General features: G+C 35.2%; 1 protein-coding gene across 3 annotated transcripts in view; it reads right to left on the reverse strand.

The window, feature by feature from the left end:
- Positions 1-381: 381 nt before the first annotated feature.
- LOC127963696 (leucine-rich repeat transmembrane neuronal protein 4-like) overlaps positions 382-27,217 on the reverse strand; it is a 207,547-nt gene continuing 180,711 nt past the window's right edge. For 2 of the 3 annotated variants that reach the window (XM_052563739.1, XM_052563738.1), the window contains exon 3: positions 382-3,018. In XM_052563739.1, coding sequence (XP_052419699.1) covers positions 2,797-3,018 — 222 coding nt within the window. In that variant the 3' untranslated portion in view covers positions 382-2,796. The remainder of the gene's footprint in view (positions 3,019-27,217) is intronic. The other variant, XM_052563740.1, reaches the window with a different exon arrangement.

Consider the following 27,217-nt stretch of genomic DNA (forward strand, 5'->3'; position numbering starts at 1 on the left):
TATCTCAAATGGACTGAATTAAATGTGAGGGGCTGTTCCTTTGAGAGGTGTTCTAGCATTAAAAAAAGCTAGGTGGTCTTCTGCAGAACAAGAACAAATATATTTTAAAGAATATTTGGTAACCGATCAGTTTTGGTTCCCATTCACTTCCACAGTGGAATATTTTAAAGTGGGATATAACTTCCAAATGGATATTTTACATACTTACAGTCTCTTCGAACTTGCTGTGGCATTTTAAATATTGTGCCCCAAGTATAAAAAAAAGAAAGAAAAAAACATGACATGTAAACAGTTTGTAAAGAGCCACCAAATCTTCTACATCATAGCATTTTGGAATGTTGTACATGCGACTGCCTCAATAGAAAATAAGACACAGACATATTTAAAAAAACAAATTTACGCTTTATAACTGTTGAATAGACAAAATGAAATATTTGGACCTCATTGCTAAGATACAGGGAAACACAGTCAAATGCTTAAAATAATCATCACAATCTTGGCATCAAAACATAAACCGGTCATTCCCATCCACAGACGCAAGTATTGCATTGAAGGGGTCGGGAGAACGGAAAACGGAAAAGTATATACTGGTTATCATCTTTTTTTCCCACATAAATACTGGTATAAAAACATTTGGTTGGAAAATCACTGTAATCATTATTGGAGGACAGGTGTTTGACAAACCGTCCCACCTGACAGATGCATTGAACATATGTTGCAATTATTTAAAATCGCAAAGGAAAGTGATTTTTTTTTAACCAAAGTCATTTTTAAACAGCAGGCTAATATTCTAACACAACCATCTTCTCTGTCTTTTTCCATTCACACTTTCATGCATCCACACTATCACACACACACACACACACACACACACACTCTCTCTCTCTCTCTCTCTCTCTCTCTCTCTCTCTCACTGACACACTCACACCCACACTCACACACACACATCCGATGCATGTACGCTTCCTCCTGGATTAAAGATAAGGCTCCTCTTCTAGGTAACAAGATTGTGTTTCTGTAGAAGCAAAGACATCCTTGTTTTAATTTACATAATATGTACAAGACAAGTAGTCCAGTCTGGGAAGTGTGTTTTTCACTTTATAGTGTCTCTAAGTCACTCCCACTGTCTTTATTTGTACAGTTCCAGCTGGAATGTGAGTTGTGGCAAAACAGAAAAGGAATCCATTTCCATCTCATTTAATGGAGCATCCGAGAATCCCCGAAATACGGCACAATGTCCAATAGATGATGATACCGCGACAGAGGTGCAAGATGATGATGATAGTACAGTTTATGGTACTAACGTAGTACACCACAACATACATCCACTTTCTTAATGGGTATAAAAAGGTAGGGTGACCATATGTCCTCCTTTTCTAAATAGCCTAAAATGTGCTGGTTTGGGGATTGTTTTCATGTTGACGTGCTTTCTACAGTCTTCATACATTATATTGACCATGCTCTCTAGATCCTGCCTCTCACACACCACGATTGGTCGATTATGTACAATACTTGCACACTATTGGTCAAACTGCTCATTACCTTCAGCAAGTATGAAGACAAAAGTAAAACAATGCCAAACCTGGACATTTGAGGCAACTTAGAAATAAAAAAGAGGACGTATAGTGACCATAATATAGGATACGGCAAATAGGCTTCAAGAAAGAATGTGGGTCTTTCCTGCTATGCTGGACATTTTCACGTCCTCAAATTTTTTTTATTTTTGTCCTTGCTTTCCGTTCTGTTAATTGTGTGTAATTCTTGTCATCATCCTCCAGGAAGTGACATCATTTTGGAGTGAAAAGAACATCCTACTTGATTGAATCACAAAAACAGTGTAACATCAACAGTTAAAAAAAAAAACACTGCCTCACATAGTTTCTCAGCATAATCTTGCAATAATCGTGATATAACTAAGTTTAAGTGTCTGATGTCGACCTGAAAGTTTTCAAGACCACTTTACACAAGTAGTTTGTGAAATTTCCACTTTTTTATATGTATTTTTCTCCAAAAACTGAAAGGGAACTAAAAATTGTGTCAGACATTTTCCACGGTCGGTGTAAAACAGCACTGATAAATGATGTCACAGCTGTCAGTAATTTTCAGAGTAAAACCGGCATGGCATGATGGGTTCTTTCATCATAATACCGAACAATCAAGATTCACAATAGAGAAGCCGTCAAGTGAGGGTCATATTATCATTTACAATTCAAATTCACCAGCTCACCTTGAGAAATCAAATTTGGGCAATTTCATATAAAGCAATTATCGCTAATTTCACAGATCTGAAAGGACTTATTAGAAAGGGATGAAAGAGATTTTTTTATGCTTAGAAATTCCTCGAATCCATTTAAGGGTCGCTGGTTTACATTTAATTACTTCTGGTTACAGGATAACACCGATCTTGTTGGTATGCGTGGTGTTGAGTCAATAAAACTTGATATTTATTTCCCATTTGAGATGGTAGTATGATGCTTTTGCAAAATTTAGAGGGTTGAGCTCACAAAAAGCCTGAAATAAGAGAATAAACTGTTTTTCCCCCCAGAACATCCTGTTTGATTATTCCAAACACGTCGATCGTACACTAGAATGACTATTCTTGCGAATGATAAACCCGAGAGTGTTCAACCCACTTCACGACAAAGACAGAGTCCTCTCCTGAGAGTCTGTAGTCCATCACACTGTCCCTTATATCTGTGATTCGGTCTGGCGAAGGGTTCATGTTGGGGGTAGAGACTATGCCCCCGGGGACGTTCGTGGAGGAGAGCAAGCGACGGGGACGAGTCCATCTCCGGCTCACTGCGGTAGGGTGCGGATGTCTGACAGAGGGGCTGCAGGCACGGAAGGAAGGAGGCCAGCGGATGGGACGACGCAGCGTTCTCGTGCCCCCAGCCCCTCCAGGGCCTGGGACGGGGGCTCAAATCCCCTGTTGATGTGCAGGGGCTGGTGAGCCTGGCAGTAGTCCACGATGGGCTGCTCGTATCTGTAGAACGCCAATGTGCCCATCTGTGGAGGGGCCTGAGAGACAGAAAACACAGAGAGGAAGATGGTTAGCATTAATGCTGGATTTCAGGGAGAGATTTGCTGTAGGATCAAGGATGACGGCTGGATCTTGTGTGTGGTGTTAATGAATTATTTTATCAGTTCCATGGCAATCATTAAAAAAACTAATGATTTGTTTTAGAATAATAAAAAAAAGTTACTCACACACACACACACACACACACACACACACAAACACACACATATATACTAAAAATATATTAAAAATTTATAATTAAAAAGCAAAATAAGCATTTAATTATTCTACATTAGAAAAGTAATATTATTATTTTGTTGACAGATCCTTCTGACAGATCCTTCAGTGTGTCTTGGAGGGGTGATGTTTCAAAGTCCTTGCTACTGGGGTTCCTCAAGGCTCAGTACTTGGACAACTTCTCTTCTCCATCTACATGACATCATTACGATCTGTCATCCAGAAGCATGGCTTTTCTTATCACTGCTACGCTGATGACACCCAACTCTACTTCTCATTCCAGCCAGATGACCCGACGGTAGCTGCTCGCATTTCAGCCTGTCTGAGTGACATTTCTAGCTGGATGAATGACCATCACCTTCAGCTTAACCTTATGAAGACAGAACTCCTGGTGATTCCAGCTAACCCATTGCTTCATCACAACTTCTCTATACAGCTATAAAAAATAAAATAAAAAAAAAGCTCATGTTACTCCTCTCCTCATCAGGTTACACTGGCTACCAGCAGCCGCTCGCATCAAATTCAAGGTACTGATGCTTGCCTACAAGATGACCATTGGCACGGCACCAACATACCTAAACTCTCTGGTTAGTGCCCTCCAGGCGTTTGTGCTCTGCAAGTGAACGACGCCTTGTGGTGCCATCCCAAAGAAGTTCAAAATCACTCTCACGGACCTTTTCCTGGACTGTGCCCAGCTGGTGGAATGACTTCCCAATCTTAATTCGTACAGCTGAATCTTAACTCATTTTCAAGAAACATCTAAAGACTCATCTTTTTCGCCTGCACTTAACCAACTAATACCAGCACTTTTCCTTTTCTTGTCATTTCATTTATATAAAAAATATATATATATATACCTGGCTATGTGTTCTATACTAGACTAACTGAGACTTCTCATGCCACTTGTATACTGTTGTTTTTCTCTTGTTGACCTGACTGCTTCTATTGTTCTCATTTGTAAATCACTTTGGATAAAAACTTCTGCTAAATGATTAAATGTAAATGTAAATGTTGTTATTATTGTTATTGAAAGGACAACATTAATACATAAATCACAGTTTATACAGAGAGAGAGAGAGAGAGAGAGAGAGAGAGAGAGAGTGTAACAATATTGCTATGAAAATTGCCATCAAAAAGAAAGGGAGAGAGGAATATTATATAAGCAAATATAATATAATAATGAAAAAATATATCAGTAAATAAATATAATACATAAAACAACAAAACTTTTTTTCTGAATGACAAAAACAACAGCAATAATATGCAAATATTTTTGCATTCAACACTATAGAAACAAATATAAATATATTTTAAGTCTAAAAAAATCTAAATAATTAAGTTTGACTGTATATAAAATAATTACATATAATTATATAATTATACACATTTCTACACTGGGAAATTAGCAAAATAATAATAATAATAATAATTCCACAGCGATCATCAATATTTAAAAGTATTCAAAAAGTCTAATTAAAGTTTAAGTCTATTATTATTATTACTATCATGGCCATTTGGTGGACTCTTATTATACATATTTTGGCTATTTGTTGCTGTATTCATGTATTCAGTCTTGAAAGGAAGTATATCGACAGGAAAAACGGATATAGATCTGTGCCTTAGTGTAAATGCAACCTTAAAATCTGTCAATGTCCAAGCGTTCACGGATAAAACCTATCTAAAGTGTGTGAAATGTATTTTCAGTGGAGTGCAGATGAGTTTCCCTCCCTCGTAAGAGCCCCATGAGCTCCGCAATCAACCCCATAAATACATTCTCCATTTGCAGCAACAGGCCAATCAAAAGTTTAACACACAGCAAATGGAATGAGATTGGCAAGCCGGCCACCCACTCGCTCTCCTCTTCGGTGCCAATACAGCCAGCATTTGCAAATAACAGGGAACGCATCTGCCAGGTGGAAGACGGCGGGGAATGCTAATAATATTAGACATGGCATCAAGATCAGAAGATCACACTGAAAGGGTGTTACGTTTCAGTAATTAACATCGCATTCACATTCAGATTTTTTCCTTCCAACAACCTTCACAAAAGAAACCCTAATTACTCCTTTGAGTCTAATTTGGCTGTAATTAGTACCTTTGGATTGCAGAATGTGATAACATCATTTAGAGTTCATCATTAGGGTAACCAGGGCATACGAATGAACTTGTGTGAAAAGGTTTAGTAACACGTCAAACCTGCTTTTTATCAGACGACAGTGATGCTGCAATAAAAACACTAAATGAAAATGATACGCCTACTCCAGCACAACACAGTGGCTGAAATGTCCGCTCGTTATTTTAAAGGCATGGTGCACCCATAATGTAAATTAGTGGAAAACTAAAGGAGATGTTTTGTAAAACATATGACTAGTGCGCTATATTCAAGTCAAGTCACATTTATGCAGATTGTTTCAGCAACTTCACATTAAACAGGAAAACAACAGTTGTAAAATTCTGTAATAAAGTGAAGTCCAGCTGTACAGAAGACAGTTGTGTCATAATTAAGCTCAATTAAGTTTTGTTGTTTCAATACAATTTGGTATACGTTACAGAGTTTATTTCTAAATCTATTTCTAAATATAATTATAAAATAAACATTACAATATTTTTTATATTTACAATATAATATAAAATATATAAAATAAAAGCGAAACAAAATTTAACATCATAAAATTATATCCTAAACCTTTCCTATTTATTATCCAAAAATAAATAAAAGCTTGAACATAAGTAAATTATGCTGATTTAAACATGAAAACATAATTTTTAAATTAAAAATTGAATAAAAAAATAAATACAAGAAAATAATTAAATATTCTGAAAAATGAAAGAATTGAAAAATTACAAAAATGTTTTTATTACTATATAATGTTGGCAAGTTGATTCACTCATATAAGTTTTTTATTATTACTCTGTTTTATTTTATTATATTAATTATATTGTTCATTTCTGTTAATAAAATTAAATAAAATCATCAATCATATATAATAATAATTATTATTATTGTTGTTATTTTATATAATAATGTAATTATAATTTCTTGATAAAAATGAATAATAGTTCAAACTACTATAATATAAACTACTATACACTACTACAATATAATAATAATAATAATAATAATAATAATAATAATAATAATAGTTTATAAGATTAAATAAGAATTATTAATATTGGTATTAATATATATATATATATATATATATATATATATATATATATATATATATATAAAATCAGAATAAACCAAGTTAATGGTGGGTGTTATCAAGTAAAGCAAAACATAAGTTTACTGCAAATTAGATAAAAGTCATTGCTGAGGATTTGGCAGACTGTTTCCATTCTTCCCTGAGTGTCTGTGTGTGGTGTGTGTGTGTGTGTGTGTGTGTGTGTGTGTGTGTGTGTGTGTGTGTGTGTGTGTGTGTGTGTGTGTGTGTGTGTGTATGTGTGTGTGTGTGTTGTTGTTGGGAAATCAAGGATAGCGGGTCGAACTGCAATACGTTTGACATTTAAAGCACAGAAAACACGCGACAAACAGGGTTTAGCACACACACGGACATATGTCTGTGATGCACACATCTTCAAGCAGCATGCAAACATGGCCGCTCTGAGCTGATTTATATGCAGTCCAGAGCTCCAGAGAGAAAGCGCTTACATACCACTGCTTTTATTCTCTTAAATGGAGGGCTTGACTCCATTAAGTGGAGACCACTTATTGCATTACAGCCATTTTGCTGATACTGTGTGTTTGGCTTCCACCATCCCAACCTCTGCCTCACCGCTACTTTGAATTGTATATAATTATGTGCTAATTAAGTAATATTAGCTCCTGACTGTTTTAAAGGAAGCACCCCAGACAATAATGTGCAATAATACATGAGATGAGCAGGTACAGTAAGTTTGTGAACAACCAACTGCACAGGTTGATGCTTAGCAGACATGGGGACTTGTGACTTGGTGACTTGGACTCGAGTCAACTCGAGTCGCTATTTTTAGGACTTGAGACTTGACTCGGACTTGGAAGTTAAAGACTCGAGACTTGACTTGACTTGAGACACGATGACTTGAATGACTTGAGTGTTAATCACATCATTTTTTCAGTTTGAATATAAAATATATAAATTATTTTTTATTTTTTTAAATAAAGTTGATTACTCAGCTGGAGCGCAGGCTGAGAATAGCGTCGTGACTGGATCAGGACACTATAGCCGCGTTTCCACCGCAGGAACTTTACCCAGGAACTAGGGACTTGGTCCGGTACTTGGTGTGTTTCCACCGCAGGAACCAGGAACTAAATAAAAGTTCCGGGTAAAAAAATGCCCCCCAGAAAGTCCCTGCTGGCGAGGTGGTACTTTTTTAAAGTTCAGGAACTTTCGGGGGCGGGACTTTGGCGCTAAACATCCTGATTGGTTGAGTTGACGCAGCATTGGTTGAGTTCAACCACCATTTATTCGGATCAACATTTTCAAAATATTACTGTTATTGTGTCATGAAATGTAATTTTAAAAGTATTTCAGGCGAGAATGTAGTTGTTTAAAACTCAAATCTGTTGTTTATTTATAAAGACAGCGCCTATTTAAAAATGTGTTTCGCCGATCTCTGAGACGGTGAGCTCCACACGATCAGGGAGAGCTCAGTGATCATCTATCCGCCCAGAGGCAGCCTCACCTTGGATAGACCTTCTGATATGTGCCGCTGGCTCTGATGTGTCTTTAGTGGTTAAACATAAAATATAATTCAGCTGCGGGGTAAATCTAACAGGTTTTCTTTGGTCTGTATTCAATTTATCTATATGTTAAAATGAAAATAAAAAAGGCAAGTCTATATAATATTTCGTTTCATTGTAATGGCTGTATATAACGTTACACATATCCCTGAACTAAGTACATTTCTGCAGCTGTTATTATGTTTAAATGAAAACGAAAGGAGGCAGTGGTATTTTATATCCTATTTCGTTTTATTGTAAATGTACTGAGGGGAAAATTGCAGTAGCCAAAGCGATCTGAGTTCACGCAGCATTGGTTGAGTTCAACCACCATTTATTTGGATCATTTTCAAATATTACTGTTATTGTGTCATGAAATGTAATTTTAAAAGTATTTCAGGCGAGAATGTAGTTGTTTAAAACGCAAATCTATGGTTTATTTATAAAGACCGTGCCTATTTAAAAAATGTGTTTCGCCGATCTCTGCGATGGTGAGCTCCACTCGATCAGCGAGAGCTCAGTCCTCATGTATCCGCCGAGATGCAGCCTCAAATCGGCTAGACCTTCTGATATGTGCCGCTGGCTCTGATGTGTCTTTAGTGGTTAAACATAACATATAATTCAGCTGCGGGGTAAATCTAACAGGTTTTCTTTGGTCTGTATTCAATTTATCTATATGTTAAAATGAAAATAAAAAAGGCAAATTTATATAATATTTCGTTTCATTGTAATGGCTGCATATACACATATCCCTGAACTAAGTACATTTCTGCAGCTGTTATTATGCTTAAATGAAAACCAAAGGAGGCAATGGTATTTTATATCCCATTTCGTTTTATTGTAAATAGGAAAATTGCAGTAGCCAAGACGAGCTGACTGAAGTTATCAAGTACGCTGCTGTTTATAGATTTACCGGACTTGCGTCGTCGCGGACATCACACTCCCGAGTCGAATGCACAAAGTCTGAACTAACTACCGAGGATGCACGTCCAAAATCAGCGTACTTTAAAAAAACAAAAACAAATCAGCAGTACTTTGTATTGAGAAACGCGCGCAGACCTACGTCACCAGTCTATTTGCCTAATCTACCCGGTACTTTACACCGCGGTGGAAACGCAGAAAGCAACAGGTCTGGGGGAAAAAAAGTTCCTGGGAAAAAAAGTTCCTGGTAAAAATGTTCCGGGTAATTTCGGTGGAAACGCGGCATATCATCAGTCATGTCCTCTCTACCTTACGCACACCACGCCCACTTAAATCAGATATCACATCACATCAACATGTCAGCCTGAGAGGTACCGAGGGTCATCGCTTTTGTCTTCAATAATTCGCGCCTAAAAACGCGTGGAAAACACTAGTCGCGCCGCTTTCTCCCTCTTTCCAAAGCGCTCGGGCAGAAGTGCTCCTGGGGCGTCTGTCTTTGCTAAGCATCCATGACACGCTCTCTCTCAATGAAGACGCGGAAATTTCAGCAAAGTATAAATGGATTTGCAGCACTAAAAATCGCTCGCAGTAGCTCTGCTACTAAATTCGTTTCAAAATGGCAATCCATATACAGCTATGAACAGCTGTTCCTTCATCTTAGCTGAGCTTTCAACGTTGATACAGGAAAGGATGAAGCTGATTGGTTAATTATTGTCACATGACCTGCGATGCGCTTGCGGCATTCTGAAAAGTTTAGATGTTTTTAACTCGATGCGGTGCGACGCGCGCGCGTTGCTTCCATTATGAGCGCGCATACCGCGCGCCTACATTGGAAATAACGAACTTGCGCGCGCAAAATACGTGATGTGAACGGCCCCTAATGATCTGCTATCAGGCCGTCAAAAAAACGCATTCCAGGGGCGGCGCTAGGGCTGGGCTAAGGGGGCATAAGCCCCGAATATTTTGTTACCTTGTTTTTCTCATAGAGCAAAACAATTAATCAGATTACCCAATCATGAGAAGTGCATATATATATATATATATATATATATATATATATATATATATATATATATATATATATATATATATATACAGTACAGAATATAAATATGACGTATTTTAAGTTGTTTCATACTTTTTTGTTATGTACAGTACAGACCAAAAGTTTGGACACACCTTCTCATTCAAAGAGTTTTCTTTATTTTCATGACTATTGACTATTGTAGAGTCACACTGAAGGCATCAAGGTCTATTTGAGCAAGAAGGAGAGTGATGGGGTGCTGCGCCAGATGACCTGGCCTCCAGAGTCACCGGACCTGAACCCAATCCAGATGGTTTAGGGGTGAGCTGGACCGCAGACAGAAGGCAAAAGGGCCAACAAGTGCTAAGCATCTCTCGGGGAACTCCTTCAAGACTGTTGGAAGACCATTTCAGGTGACTACCTCTTGAAGCTCATCAAGAGAACGCCAAGAGTGTGCAAAGCAGTAATCAAAGCAAAAGGTGGCTACTTTGAAGAACCAAGAATATTAAATATTTTTGGTTGTTTCACACTTTCGTGTTATGTATATAATTCCATATATAATTCCACATGTGTTAATTCATAGTTTTGATGCCTTCAGTGTGAATCTACAATTTTCATAGTCATGAAAATAAAGAAAACTCTTTGAATGAGAAGGTGTGTCCAAACTTTTGGTCTGTACTGTACATAACAAAAAAGTATGAAACAATTAAAAATACGTCATATTTATATTCTATACTCTGAGAGAGAGAGAGAGTGTGTGTGTGTGTGTGTGAGAGAGAGGTGTTCAGAGAGGAGTCTGTTGGATGTTTAGCTGTTATTTGTTTAATGGACTCAATGTTGAAAATGTAAAACATTTCAAACACTGTTGGCAGAAGTGAAAAATAAATAATTTTAGGAAGTTACAATTTTGTTTAATTCCATGATGTATTTTACTGAACATGAGTATTTACAATGCAAATCCAAATTATTTTAATTTACTGACAGTTACTTATATCTTGTCTTTTAACTTTATTAAGATCAGATTCTGCAGGTAAAATAACAATATTAAGGTGACTTGACTTGGACTTGACTTGACATAGCTTGTGACTTGACTTGACTTGACTTGCCCAAGAAAAAAATACTTGGGACTTACTTGAGACTTGAAGGTTAAGACTTGAGACTTACTTGAGACTTGCACATGTGTGACTTGGTCCCATCTCTGATGCTTAGCATCTTAGTTTATTAGAAACAAATGAACTCTGTTCTGAAAGATCATTACGGAGATAAACACAACCTGCAGTACAATGACTGGAGCAGCAATGCACATCACGCTAATGACACATGTGCTGATTGATATGACACTGTTTAGTGCCTTAAATTACACCACAGGAACAGGGTTGGTTATTTGCAAACACTTTTATTCAAAACATTAAGATGTTTTTTAGAATGGTTTTGTAAGAAGTCTCTTATGTTTGCCAAGGTTACATTTGTTTGTTGAAAAATGCAGTACATTTATGTTTAAAAGAACTGTTTTCTATTTGAATATATTTTAAAAATGTAATATTTTAAAAGCTCATCATGAGGATCATGTGACACTGAATAATGTAGCTAATAATTCAGCACTTCATTTCCAAATAAATTAGATTTTAAATTGTAATAAATAATAGATCACATTTTTTTGCCAATGCGACACTTAGCATTTTCATTAAGCTTATGTTAAAGTAAAAATAATAATAATAATAATAATAATAATAATAATAATAATAATAATAATAATAATAATAATAAAACTATAGGCCTACAGACATATTGAAAAAAACAAACAAAAAAAAACAGTGTGACTAATCAAATGACAAAAACACAACAAATTTACTAAAACTTTCAAATTAAAATGAAGACAACATTTTTTAAAAATAAAATAAAATTTTAGATTTATAGAACTATTTACTGCATTATTCATTATTATTATTCATTTAGAAAAAACTTATTATTATTATGATTATTATTAACAGTTAAATGCTATAAAATACTATAATATTAACATTATAACATAAAAAATACGCCATAGGCATGACTTTATTCAGACCTCATTAAAATTTAAATATAAAAAATAATTTCCCACAACAATAAAATTATTACTACTACTAATAACTCAACATAAAATCTAATCAAAAACTATAATAGTATATCAGTGATACTAAATTAATAATTATAATAATAATAACATGAATATATATAGAGAGAGAGAAAGAGAGAGAGAGAAGAAGAAAGAGAGAGCAAAGTAATTTCACTGGATTATCTAGATGCATTATTACAAATGAACAAACCTTGAAAACTAAATGCATCGCAATGCAATGACTGATGCGGCATTTCTATGTGCAACAAGCTAATGATGCACGCACTAATGTGAACAGGGACTATAGGGATCTAATGCTTTTGTCAATTACACCTTTAAATGTCTCAAATGACATCGCAGGAACAGGTTCCTCTGAGCCATTAAGAAAGATAGAGGAGCGTCTTTCCAGAGCTAAGAGAACTGGAACACAATCTGCTGCGATTGATTAGCAGCACCACGGCCATCTGTGAACTCTCTAAACGATCGCTCGAAACCATGCAAACACTGCAGAGCGGAGACGCAGCGTCCAGAGACATGCTGCATGTTCCAGCAGCCCACAATTGGATTGTGCTGCATTACCCAACAGATCGATTTACGACGAACGCTTGTCAGATTAAATATGGCCCTGCCGCCCAGTCGCAATGACGGCCACTGAGATATGTTTATGAAATTGACTTTAGGAAGTAGGCAGAGGAGTTGTGTGTCTGTAATGGCACTCCATTTGTGTGTTTGTTTCCACCTCCCATCCTGATTCATACAGCATATGGCATTTGTAAGTGGAGCGGGCCCAAAAAGTATTTAAACACTGAAAAATGAATGCAGTGCATTAGTGTGAAGGCAGACAGACATTGTGTGTGTAGTCAAGTTACTTTTAAATAAATTATATTTACTTAAAATACTAAAAAAAAAAGGGGGTCATGAAGTGTTTAAAGGATGCTGTGCTCCAATGGAAGGGCATTTGGAGTCAAAAGCACACATCAGGATTTCATATAAAGATACTGAAGTTTTAAATGACAGAACAACAGACAAATTGTTCAAAGTGAAGGCAAGATGTATTTGTTAAAGCCTCTTCACTAACTTCACTTTTCTTCATTGTCTTTGAATCAGCTGGTGTTTTGGTGATTTTTTGGTGAAAAGGAAGCACAGGTGCACAAAATCACAAACAGGGTCACTCAATACCTTTTGTTGTAATTTTCACCTGATTTATTGTTTTATCCTTTCCAACTTACAAAAAAAGTAAAAACAAAAACCCTTGCAAACACCTGGTTGGTGGTGGGCAGGTGCGTAGGTCACCGTGAATTAAAACAAAACAAACACAGAGAAAAAAGTTCCACACTCTTTATTAATTAACATTGTGTAAACAACAAGATATATAAATTACAAGATATACGGTAATATTGTTACTGTTGCTGTTTATATTACTATTATTATTAAAAAAAATCATTTTAATTTTGTCTGACAGTGATGGCATCGTAATTTTATGCTATAACATTAATTCATAATATTTTATAGTACAACTAAAACCACTAATGCTATTGCTACAAATTTTGGAAGTATGTTTTTATTTTATAACATTCTTGAATAATATTCATTATTAATTAATTATATATAAAATATATAAAATAATATTATTAAATAATGATTTTATTACATTAATATTATTAAATATTTTGACATATTTAATACATATAAATATTATATAATATATCTTCAATAATAAATATGATAATATGAAGTAAAATATATGTATCATTAATATGTATGAGTCAACATTATACTATATATATAAAACTTGAAAATGCTTTAAAATAAACGCACTTGGTTTAATGCTTGGTTTATTTTATTTTATTTATTTTTTATTTCTAATTCAATGACAGTCGTACATTTTTTAGTGTAACCTATGTGTCCAAATACCTTTCAGGGCCACTGTATAAATGAAGAAAACGATTATGCAAATCTGCTCAGTAGGGGTCCACATAAAGGCCCTGTAGAACGACTTCAAGGCTCGGTTTGCCTAATTACTTAGATGGAAATAAAGAAGTGAAAGTGTTGCCTTATAAGCATTTAAATGAGCCTATGGCTCTATTGTGTTAAACAAATTGCCACTTTTTACATGTTTCCAAGTGCGCTGAGAGAGGACGGCTCTAGACTTCAAGCAGCATTTCAAACACGTAATCTCTTGCTCATTTCCTTGTTTTGCACGTTCTTTTACACGCCTCAATTACAACCGCATTCTGGCAATTTAACAAAAGTGTTTTTTTCCAGTGTTCACCAGGGCTTTCGCATGCGTTTTGAATGCTACCGCGCTTGTATGCATCTAATCGCATCTGATTGTTTACATAGGTTCAGATCAGTGAAATCCACAAGGTTACATTCATCTTCATGCAGCGGAGTCGCATTCATCTGGGAACGAGGACTCGAGAGTTATCGACCTTTGCTGGAAACAAACTGCATTTGTACAGCCCTGTCAATCCTGTTTCTCTGTTTAATGGACTGCTCAAGCGATCTTTATATATCCAGCTAAGCAATCAATTATCTATAAATGTAAATGGGATTAAAGCTTAACTGTTCTCTTTTCTTTTTAAAGTGCAAAGGAAATAACTGCCAACAAACAAGACGTGTGTACTGTACATAAAACAGCATTCCTGATCACATTCCCACTGTGGTGTTGTTTCTTTCACAAACACCCTTCTGCTCCCTTTCCTTCTGAAAACAGGATTAAAGATGCTTGGAGTGATGAATATTTTAAAAATAAAAGGCTTTTTGGCTTGGCCGACCCGTTGTCCATCCCGGTTTAATCACAAATATTGGGAGCTTTTACGTTTGGCTGCTGCGGTCGGGGCTTTTAAAGATGTGACTCATGGCGGTTTGTGTCTGGGCTCCTGCCAGCGCTCTGTGTTAAGAGCTAAGTGCAGCTGATGCACAGGATCGCACGCCTTAGAAACTCCTCGTCTTCACAATACACAGCTCTGGAGTGCATGTGCTTTCTGTTGCATTTCTATTTGAGAGCTGAACGCACAACAAATAAAGGTTATGTCTGGATTGAATCCTACTGCTTACTACTAGGAGTGATATGACTACAAGCTTATATCACAGCAATTGATATTGTTGCTGGAAAACGTTTTATATATAATATATCATGCTTGTTATCATTAACGAGAACCTTTGCTGATGCTGCAGCGTGAAACTCGTTTGTTAAGCAAATGATTGTCAATAGTGAGGCCTTTTTAGATAGTTGAATTGGGTTTTCTTGGAAAATGTCTCATGAAAAATGATTTTCAGTAATTACTTTCTCTCTGTAATGCCGTTCCTATAACTTTTTAGCATTTTAAATCTCTTCAAATATCATCGTCCACCCTCTAATAACACAATGCAACCATTATTCAACGTAAGAGTACTGAAAACATGTTTGTGCTGTTAACTTAGTTAGTTAAATATTGAGTCTTCCAGGTCTTGAATAGTTTTGTCCAGACTTCACCAGGATCATAGGATTTTAAGATTTCAAGGGAAATTGAAAAGAGTTGAATCAATACATTTTATGAACAAATTACTGCGATAGTATGTAATCAAGTAATCCGTAACAAGTCATCTAATTGAATCATTAGCAATTTTAAAATGTAATATACTCTAATTAGTACTTGTTTCTGATCTGTTAACATAATCCCGTCAGTTACAACCCAGAACTGCACACCACTCTTAGCAAGCGCTACTAAAAATAGCATTCAGAAGGCCTACACATACAAACACAACCTGCGTATTCTCTGTCAATTATTTGATATTTCTAAGCAGATGTCTGTGTTTCTGCAAATCTTCCCTTTCAGATAACACCAGCTTCACCCAGGAAGCCCCTTCGTTCATTCAGAGCGCTCATCTCACAGCGTCAGACGGTCCTGTCTGAGTCATTAGTATGCCACGCTGCATGCTGGGACACATGATGGCCGGCGATTCTGATAGCAGGCTGTCCAAGTTTCCTCACTGCCGCAGCGGACATGGCCTGCACAGGCAGAATTCTCTCGCTGACAAAGGGACGTTGTGGCGGAGATTTTAACTCGGAGATTTTAACTTTATTACCGACGTCTTCTTCCTTTAACGTTTTTCCTAATCACTCAGGCATACGCTTGATGTCTCTCTGCAGGAAAAGCGTTTGGCCGCGTCCTGACCCTTGATGCAGCGCAGAGGGAAACGATCTGAATGAGCTGTTTGATAAGAAATCTAAAAGTAATAGCTCAGAAAACGAATTAATTGTGTTGCACAATGACATTAAAGTGTTGATGGCCTGTGGTCTCTCAGGTCCACATGCAAACCTACACATTGTGTTTTGTGTTTCCCACTACTGACACGTTATCAAATCTCTCTCTTCTGCTCATCAAGGCTGCATTTATTCAATCATTGTACAGTTAAACAGTTAAATATTATTACAGTTAATGATCGCAGTTTTCCATTTGAATATATTGTGAAATGTAATTAATCCCCCTGATTCAAAGCTGAATTTTATCATCATTAAACTTACGAAGAAACATTTTGATTATGATTATTAGCAATGTTAAAAACAGTTGTGCTGCTTCATATTTTTTGGTGGAAAATGTGATATAAATTATTCTGAAAATCTAATCTTTACACTACAGGAATAAAATACATTTTACAATATGTTTAAATAGAAAACAGTTATTTTATAGCAATAATAAATCACACAGATTATATATATATTTAATGGTGCTTTTGAATTCTCTTTTAGGCCTTTTTATCTAAAACTGTGAAATTTACCTACGATAGGGCTTGGAAAAACAAACGGATCAACACTGTCTTGTCTCAAACAGAGCACTCTGTTCTCGTCTTGAGCAAGATAGCATATGATGTCACTATCTGTAGTTTGTGTTTTCTGCTCACTGAAGAACAGATCTGCGTGTACAGATCCATCAAGCGTCCACTGGCCTCATGCCGGATCTGATAGTGGAGAGCATGTCATGTACACTCAAGGCATGCAAGCAGAAAGAAAATGCAGGTCTGAAAGCTGTTTGTTTGCTTTATTCTTTACTGACAGTCTCCTTATTTTGCTCTTTATATTAATCAGACAGATGGTTCAATATCTTTAAGTGGCTTTTGGTTATTTCCGAAGTAGATAAAGAGGAATATATTCCAATACATCAGAAATCTCAGTAGAATACACTGAGATAGCAAGAAAAATATCATCGGAAAACACTTTATTTGTTCTTGCGACATGCATCGCTGTACCTGCAGATCTTGTTATAAAGTTTATTAGCCAAGATGCAGGCGGCAGCATATGGATATTTTGTTTTTTTGTTGTTTTTTCCCTCTATGGCAGTTATGAAAGTCCATTTTTTTTTCTAGCTCTCAGATGCATTTGTCCTGGTATGATACGAATGATATCAACTGAACATTTCTTATGTATTGTTTGACTTTCATGTGCCTCAGTAAATTGTTTCCAGACTCATATTTTCTGTTCTATCTGCTTGGAGTTGTCAATATCTATTACCTCATGTTGTGCAAAGACCAGTTAAAGATTTGTCTATTTTTTTGCAAGCCAGTTCATATAGAGACCATGGTCTAACAGTGAGTTTTCATCTAAAGTTACTATTTCATCTTGAATTCTACAGTGTTGCTTTGATTAAAATAACCCTGTTTTATAAACATATGAAAATGTATTTGGCGGTGTTTGCTACAGCTATTAAACAAACCCGTAAAACGAAAGAATTAAATGTAAGCCGTGTAACTATTATCATACATTTTGTGCCATGGAAGTGCAAAATGTCTTAAAAATACGGGTTGACTTTAAGATGATTGAGCATCACTTGCATGTAAATAATAAAAAAGATTAAAATAATATATATATATATATATGTAACAGAAAATGCGATAATGACCTCATTAAACATGACCTCATTAAACTGCACATTACATTTTACAGTATACTGTACAATATGCTGTAAACCAAGTATATGTACTGTACAGTACACTATTGCCCAGTATAGATACTACAGTTCTAGTAGAACTAGTATGCTGGTATGCCATTCAGAATACATGAGCGCATTGCTGACCATTAAATACATGCATCAATAGCTCCTTGTTGCTAGGCAATAACATGAGATGATAAGAAGATAAATAACTTATACCTAAAATGTAAAACAGGGCTGCTGGGGGGGGGGGGGGTGGGGGGGGCTCATTTATATGATGAATATGTATAGCATGGCCTTAGGTTCACTGATCATTAGATGAACAGCAATCGATTGTAAAGCACTGAATGATGGAACTCAATATCTGTAAAGATCTGAACTTCAGTGCAAAAGAAATGACTATTTATATTTATAGAAAATGCACACATATGGTCTGTACCAGCTTAATCATATTTTATGGGTCATACATGGGTTTTTATAGTTTGAACTGAGACAAGATTCAGTAGATTCAATATGCAAGTATTTACAACAGGGCTACCTATAAATAGAATATATAACAGAATTTATATAAAATATATTGGGTTTATAAAGATATAAAATAAAATAAAAATGTAAATATATAACAAATAATTATATTTAAATATTTGTAATATTTTAACCAATTGTATAATTAATAAAATTATATACATACATACATAATATATATATATATATATATATATATATATATATATATATATATATATATATATATATATATATATATATATATATATATATATATATATATATAATTGAACAATAAATTGAACAATAAACAATAAAATTGGAATTAACACAGCATCAACAACAAATCTGTTAACCCTGCCCTCCTTCATTTAAAACCAGTTACTGAACTTCACACCATAATGACAGCGAGCTATCACACATGAAAACATCATTTGATCGCAGCTGACTGTAACACGTTTCTGACAAGCCTACAGACAAAATCATATTTAATAATCATTTAAATCTATTATTCAACACAAACAGATTCACTCTCCTAAACCAAAACTCTTTTGTAAGCCTTTCCTCTCATTCGCCACAAGATTATAAGAAACATCTGATATGCTTTTTCTGTCTTTCTGCTTTTAGATTGCATGGGATTGAATGTGATGAACGTCATACTCCATAAACTCAAAAACATGTGCCAGATAACATCATCCGTTGACGGTTATCTGCAATGAAAACTGTCTTAAATTGTGCGGTTCATGTGTTTGCTTCATCTTGCAGTGCAGAAAACCGGCCTTTAGGAAATTCATGGAGGTAAACAGCTGCGTCCTGCTTTAAGCATGTGCTGCATTATTGCTGACATGGCTGCTTTTTTAATTCACAATTTGATTTGAAATGTCAAAGTGGCTTCAATCCATCAGATGGGCAGGTTTATCTCCCTGTAATGCCGTTCATCCCATTTACAGCTCGCCAGTGTCACCAAAGCACAGCCCCGCTTGACCGCACATGCTGTTCCCGCCGACCCCCGCTGTCATCTTCATATTTCAGCATCCCTTCAAATTAAATAATCCATTTCAAAAAGCCAAACACTCATCCAGGCAGAATCTGGGCCGTGTTAGTGAATTAGAGAAATACTCCACATCAACCTGGATAGTTTTAGACATCAGCCTTAAACTCATATATTCAACTGGGTTTCCCTTTTTAAATAGAGAACCAGATTTGTTTTGAGAAATCTATCTATCTATCTATCTATCTATCTATCTATCTATCTATCTATCTATCTATCTATCTATCTATCTATCTATCTATCTATCTATCTATCCATCCATCCATCCATCCATCCATCCATCCATCCATCCATCCATCCATTTTCTTCACAGAAATCATATAGAACTGACTTGATGTTTTTCATTTGACTTTCATTAAATCAAATAAAGAAAATGTTTTATTCTATTTATGTATATGCAAATGTTTTATCAACTGTGTTACTAGCCAAACACATTATTGTTTTGTATCATCTGTCTATCTACATTTATCTACATTTAAACTCAAATTGCAGTTCTGCATTCAACTTTTTACCTCAATTAAAATTCATGAACTGAACTGTAATATAAATGCCATTCTCAATTCATTCTGAGCATTGCACGGACACCCACCCACCCACACACACAAGCACTTCGGTGTTTACGGCACGCACAAGGACACACACCCCGCCGCGCGGCCCGATGCAAATGACACCGGCAAACGCTGACTGGCAAGACGCAGCCATTTCATAAATCTACAGAGATGCCTCTTTAGCAAATGGTAATTAAAATAGCCTCAATCCACAAATCCCTGATAAATATTTCATTAAGCAGCTCTTGGTGGCTGTTATTGTTATGGTGCAACTATATTTCAAAGGCTCGCTCAGTAAAATAATTCTAAACGTTGGGTGGGCTAGAGGGGAATTAGGTTTTGGGTGATTCGGGGGTGGGCAGCTGTGATTTATTCAGTGCTGGAGAGGGGGAAAATTCAGTTCGACCTCTTGCAAAATAATGAATGCATACACAGACCCTGGTAATATATTACCGATGGCCAAAAACCAATGAACAGAGCACAGACCTTTATATATAAAAAGCACTTGTGCATTATTTATTAAAGATCTCGCCTTCAGCCCGATTCATGGGGTGGGCAGGTTTGCAGGGCCTGACTGATGCAAGAACTTTTTATCTGCATAAAACATGACAAATATAATACTATTTGTCCGGAGCATAACAATGCCCTGCCATCAAAGAGGTCCTTGTGTGTGTTTCTTATATTGTTCAGCTCTAAGAATGTACTTTTGTAATTCATAAAACTCCACTGCCCACTTATGACATTTCACATACACACTAATGTCTTATGTACACTGTGCATACACTAAAAACAAAGAGATGGTTTGAGCTTCGCTCCTGACATTCAAAGCAGTTCTGGTTAATGAAAGCCTCCACGGCCTAAACTTTTAAAATATGCCATTCTACATATTGCATTGCCATATAACATTTCAAATTGAATTTAGCTACATATATGCTTCCATAGCTGGGAAGATTACTTACAAATTGTAATCTGTTGATGATTAAAAATTACATGAGGAAAATTGTAGTTAGTAACATAATCTGGATTTATTTTTGGATTACTTTTAGATTAAATTTGAACTTGTTTATCACATAGACAAGAATGTGAATATTTTATACTGATATATATATATATATATATATATATATATATATATATATATATATATATATATATATATATATATGAAAATATATGTCATTCTGTGTTTTCAATATCATGAAATGCATTAAACATTACGTTACAGCAGGGTTTCTTAAACTCAGGTTTGTGAAACAAACAAACAAACAAACAAACAAAAAACCTGTCGGATGTTGATGAAAAGCTAATAATGAAGAAAATCATAAAAATGTCAAATTAATATTTGTCAATGCCAATGTGACAATGTGTCCACCGACATCAGAGATCTGACAGTTTATTAGTCTGTTTTATTGTCTGCCAAGTGAAAATCAAGTTCAATTGCTTAGAAAATGAATAGCACACCTCTCTGCATGATTTGAGGTATCATTCAAGTTCACAGCAAAAATGGTGTGGGAAGTTCAACAGGGTTTTGTTGGAAACTGCATTAGCGCCTCAGCCACACTACTTCAGGTTTCATAAGCAGATTTTGCACGGTAAGGACCGATAAATCCCATGAATTACCCAGTGAGAACAGTGTTTATGGTAATGTTTGGAGTCTCAAGCAAATATGCTACAAAACAAAGTACAAACTCTCAACAGAATGTTTAGTTCTTTGTTTTTTTGTTGCATTTCACATTCAGTTGGATTCTTTGATGCTTTTCCTCCATAGAGACGTGAACGCTTTCTGGAATGTTTCAACTTGTTGTGGGAGACCGCGTCTGATCAACCTTTTCCTATTGCATTCAAAAACTGAAATAATGCATAATATAAGATTTTGCAAGCACTGTATGTCAACACAACAAATCTATTCAGATTATGATGGATACAAACTTTGCGACAAACTGCAAATTTCCTTACTTAGGCCAAAAAGGGGCATTAAAGAACCGGTCAGATTATTTTCTTCCATTTTCTTTCCATACAGATGGTCTTAAAGCTAAAGTCCAAGTACTATTTTTTTAATTTCATGAGATCTTTAGGATAACAAAAACAAGATGTTTAATCAGACTAAACTATGCATACATTTTTACTATCCAACAGGCATGTTTCTTCCAAAAACGACATGTATTTGCTCTCAGTACTAATATAAAATCGGCTTAAACCAGTTATGAAATCTGGAAAATCTTCCATTGGCCCTACTTTCTATAATGTTTGCCCATTTCTACTTTGAAAGCATGAAAAAAATCGTTTTGAATGCATAAACATTAGATTATGACTAATTGTTAAAAATACTACTGATATAATATTTTGATGCTTTCTGGACCGGTTGATGATGCACAAGTGTTTACAGTGGCACATGAGTGACAGTCAAATATGCATGATACAATCACATTCATATATTGCAATATGAGTCATTTAATGTTGGCAACAAACAAAGATATTTTGAAAAATGTTGCTAACAAATGATATTTTAAAAGAAGATATTTTTAAGAATGTTGGTAACCAAAGAATTTAATTTGAAGATATTTATTGAAAAATAATATTTAGAATATTCTAAAAAAGAAATAAAAAAAAAAAGATATTTTGAAGGATATATATATTGGTTACCAAAGACATTTTGAAGATATTTAAACTTATTTTTTAAAAGAAGATATTTTGAAGAATGTTGGTAAGCAACAAGTTATTATGAAAAATGCTGGTAACCAAAGAAGATATTTTAATAGAAGATATTTTGAAGAATGTTGGTAACCAAAAAATATAATATGAAGATATTTATTTTAAAAGAATATTTAGAATATATATATATATATATATATATATATATATATATATATATATATATATATATATATATATATATATATATATATTAGTAGAATGTTGGTAACAAAACATTTTATTTTTTGAAAAATGTTGGTAATCAAACAGTTATTATGAAAACTGTTTGTTAACCAAAGAATATATTTTGAAGAATGTTGGAAACCAAAGATGATTTTGAAAAATGTTGCTAACAGAAGATATTATAAAAGAAGATATTTTGAAGAATGTTTTTAACCAAAGAGATTTTGAAGAATGCTGGTAACCAGACAGTTACCACTTACTTCCATAGCATTGGGAAAAAAACATACTATGGAAGCCAATGGCTATCGTCAACTGTTTGGTTTATGTTTAGAAGAAGAAATAAATTAATTAGGAATGCCTTGAGTAAATAATGATAGATTTTTTTTTCCATTAAGATGTCAATTTCAGTAACAACAAACATCTAGTTTCTGCTTCACATTGAGCATGACATTGACCCTTCAACATGCTCTTCATCATCTCAGCTACCACTGTTTAACCTCTTGCCTTATTAACTTATCATACTAGTTGTGGTGATTCACTCAGGACCAGTATAAACACACAGTTTCATCACACAGAAGGCTTATTTAAGGGGTTTGAACTGTCATGCTTGGCTGATTTGTCTCCTTGCACTATCGTCATATCATTTATTTTGATGCTGTTGTGTTTTATTTCTTTCTAAACCTCCAGCACTAAAGCTAGACACCATCTCTGCATTTCAATTAGACAGCATGAGGAAGAATAACCAGTCTCCTCAGACAAGGCCAATGAATAACGCTCAGCATTCAGGGAATCAGAGTAACTGTCCGTCATGTCTGTTTTATCTTTGAAGGGCCCTTGTGAAACAAATCGATAAATCTCGAAACCAATTTTGCAGGGATAATAATGTTGTACTCAAGTGCGCCTCATTTTCCACAAACACACATTATCCTTTTCGTGTAACTCTTTCGTGGCAGGATCTTTGCATGCTTGTCCCAAAAATTATTGCTTGAAATTTCTGACATGACCAAAACAAGGTTCTTGGCACAAGTAAAGAACACAAACCCCAGGCGAGCAGAAAACACACGCCGAACTCTAGTCATTTGCATTTCCGCACAGACGGGACAATGGCAATTCTGTAACTTTGCGCCATTACACAGAACCAGACGTCCCGGGTGAACCCGAGAGCTAAGATCACATTACAAACTGCTAAAAACAGCAACAGTGAGAACATTTGACATGGCTTAAACACTGTTAAAGTGCTGATGCATGTGAAGGCAGCTGATTGAGGGAAAAGACTAGCATAAGGAGACACAGCAGGAAGCATCGGATCTCCCCAGACTCAATGAGCAACTCAAGGGTAATGGAGATATCACTTTGACACCATTATTTGCTAAATTTCAGTGTTAATTTGGCCTCTAATGCTGTAAATGATATACAAATAAAAATATACAAATATTAATAATCAATAGAATATTATTTTATTCTTAAAATTTAACAAATCAGAAAAAAATCTAATTAACCACTTCAATAGTTGTGTGAACAAGATTCATATCAATTTCAAGAGAATGGGTTTCATCAGAATGAGTCCAAACAGTTGGTGAAAACATAACAATAATCCACAAGTAGTGCAAACCACTCCAGTCCATCAGTTAACATCTTGTCAAGTGAATAGATGCATGTTTTTAAGAAGCAAATCCATCATTAATATGTTTTAACTTCAGCCGTTCAGTCCTCTATCCATACCATAGCTTTCTCCAATGAAAAAAGTAATCTTATCTGAATCAGGAGAGAAACATGCACAGATCAAGCACCTTTTACCAGTGAAACCCGTCCAAAACATGTCTAAAGAAAAAGGCAGGTGGATTTTGATATTGGAGGACAATAGAGGATAGACTTTTTCTTGGACTCTCATTCTGATGGCACCCATTCACTTCATAGGATCCTTTGGTGAGCAAGTGATGCAATCTGTTCTGTAAATCTGTTTTGATGAAGCAGCAAATTCAGCTACATCTGGACTGAGGGTGAGTACATTGCAAAATTTAGATTTTTGTGTGAATTATATTTTTTGTTTTAGAAAAATAAGTAATTAGAAAAAATAAAAATGCTACAAATGGCATAAGTGTATGTAGGTCCAATGTTAGACATTATTATGGAAATTCAATAAAAACTAAAATAATTGTGGTCTAAGTGACTGTATTTTCTAAAAGCAAACAGAGCCAAGAGTGGCCATATAGAAGAAAGCATTTATGTGAGTGGACCCAGTGAGATAATTGCAGGTTATGTTAATTTGCTCAGCATTAGTCTACTACACTTCATCTGTACAAAGTTTAAAAAGCTAACTGAAATGACATTATCATAATTTGATTCACTTACTGTAAATACTGTATAGTACTGTAAATACTATGGTTTAAATTGTGTTGTTTCATAGCAAGCTTTTAGCTTCGAGACTTATTTGCATTTATGAACGGATCTTTCTTAATCAGTTCATATGAATGTTAAAAGCAAATAAAGCAAACAGAATGAGTAATTATACTGTTTCTCAAGAAAAAAATAAATACAAATATTCTGTGCATTAAGTTTACCAAGAAAAACTTATTTTTGCAGGTTTACATTACATTTTGCACCTTTTCTCTGACCTTGACATTTCAACGGGCTGTTTTTGCTAATCCACCTTTAAAGGGGTTATATGATGTGATTTCATGTTTTTCTTTCTCTTTGGAGTGTTACAAGCTTTTGGTGTATAAATAAGATCTGTAAAGTTGCATAGACTAAAATCTCAAATCCAAAGAGATATTCTTTGTCAAAGTTAAGACTCTGCCAGACCCCCTAAAACGGCTCGTTTAAACACGCCCCCACATGTCTATGTCATTATGTGAGAAGATTCGCGTAATGCCGCCCAAATGTTCATGCAAAGAAAGAAGGCATGGTTTCAGTAACACAGTTAGTGTAGAAGCAGTCATGTCAGGGAGATGCTGTGTGTATCTAGGAGAAAGCAAAAGCAATTTATTTGACCTTCCGAAAGTAGATGTATTTAGGAATCTTTTAGATTACTTACAACAGAACAGCAATGCATTTTATGGATGACTGTTTCATGAACCTAGGAGAGGAGGTCATTCTGACTTAGCTACGACAATCTGAGAGAGCGAGAGAGAGAGAGTCAAACAGGGGAGTCAGCTGTCTTAACCGTCCGCGGCTTGTGTACTGCAAACACATTTGAGCTTCATCACTGTGTATGTCACGCGAATCTGTTCCCCTTTCAGGCTTGAACTGATGGTAAAACTAAGGACATTATTAACTGCTTTTACATTTATTTTGAAAGACGAAGCTTGTGATTATGGAAAGAGGAGTTACGTTTCCGATGAGTGCTTGCGATATCCGGCCAATCACAATGCACTGGGTCAGTTGGCCAATCAGAGCAGACTGTGGAAGGAAGGAGGGTCTTTATAGAAAACGGTGCGGTTGAGAGAGACGTGGCATAGAGGACCTACAATAATGTACAGTATTTAAAAAAATAATGTGTTATTTGAACATTAAAGCATGTCAACCTATTCTGTTACACCAAATACACAAAATAGTTATCTTTAAAAAAGCATCATATGACCCCTTTAAAACATTTATTACAGTTAACTAAAACTAAAACTTAAAAACATAAAAAAGTTACATAAAATAATAAACTTAAAATACTTAAAATAAATGATGGAATAAAGTGGAATACAATCAAAAATAAATAAATAAATGTTTAGTACTTGATTAACTAAAATAATTACAAATAAATAATTATTATAACTTTTGTACTACATACTTCTATAACTCTCTCCATCTATCTCTATATATACATACGTATACACTTCTATAACTGTGTAACAATGTAGACAAAGCTTCATCATTTCCCTCCAGCAATTAAAAGCCATTCCATTTCCAATGCATTAGCAATTAACTTTAGCAAGTCAAATTGAAACCTAATACAACATAAGCGTCCTCCTCTGAGCTGCTCCATCCAGAAGGCACAGAAATCCAGCCAGAAGAATCCCCATCAGTGTCAAAGCAACACTGATAATGCAATAGGCCAAGATTCACTACACCACTTTCATGAATTCATGCAAGGAAAAAGCCATGTTTCCAACATCAAAGCTTACAAAGGTGCAGCAGAACACGCTTTCCTCCGATACCTTTCATCCCTAGATATATTTTTTATTACCCCCTTTTAAAAAAAAACTAAAATTAAGTGAGGACAAATATATTTGCCTTTTCTTCTAGTTGACACTTGGTTTTGAAGTGCTTTCAGCTGGGCAATGCTTTAGAAACGAGGGGGAAAAAGTGCTTTTGCCTTTTGCTTGCTAAA

The sequence above is a fragment of the Carassius gibelio genome, chromosome B8, assembly GCF_023724105.1.
Source record: "Carassius gibelio isolate Cgi1373 ecotype wild population from Czech Republic chromosome B8, carGib1.2-hapl.c, whole genome shotgun sequence".
In the NCBI taxonomy this organism is placed as follows: Eukaryota; Metazoa; Chordata; class Actinopteri; order Cypriniformes; family Cyprinidae; genus Carassius; species Carassius gibelio.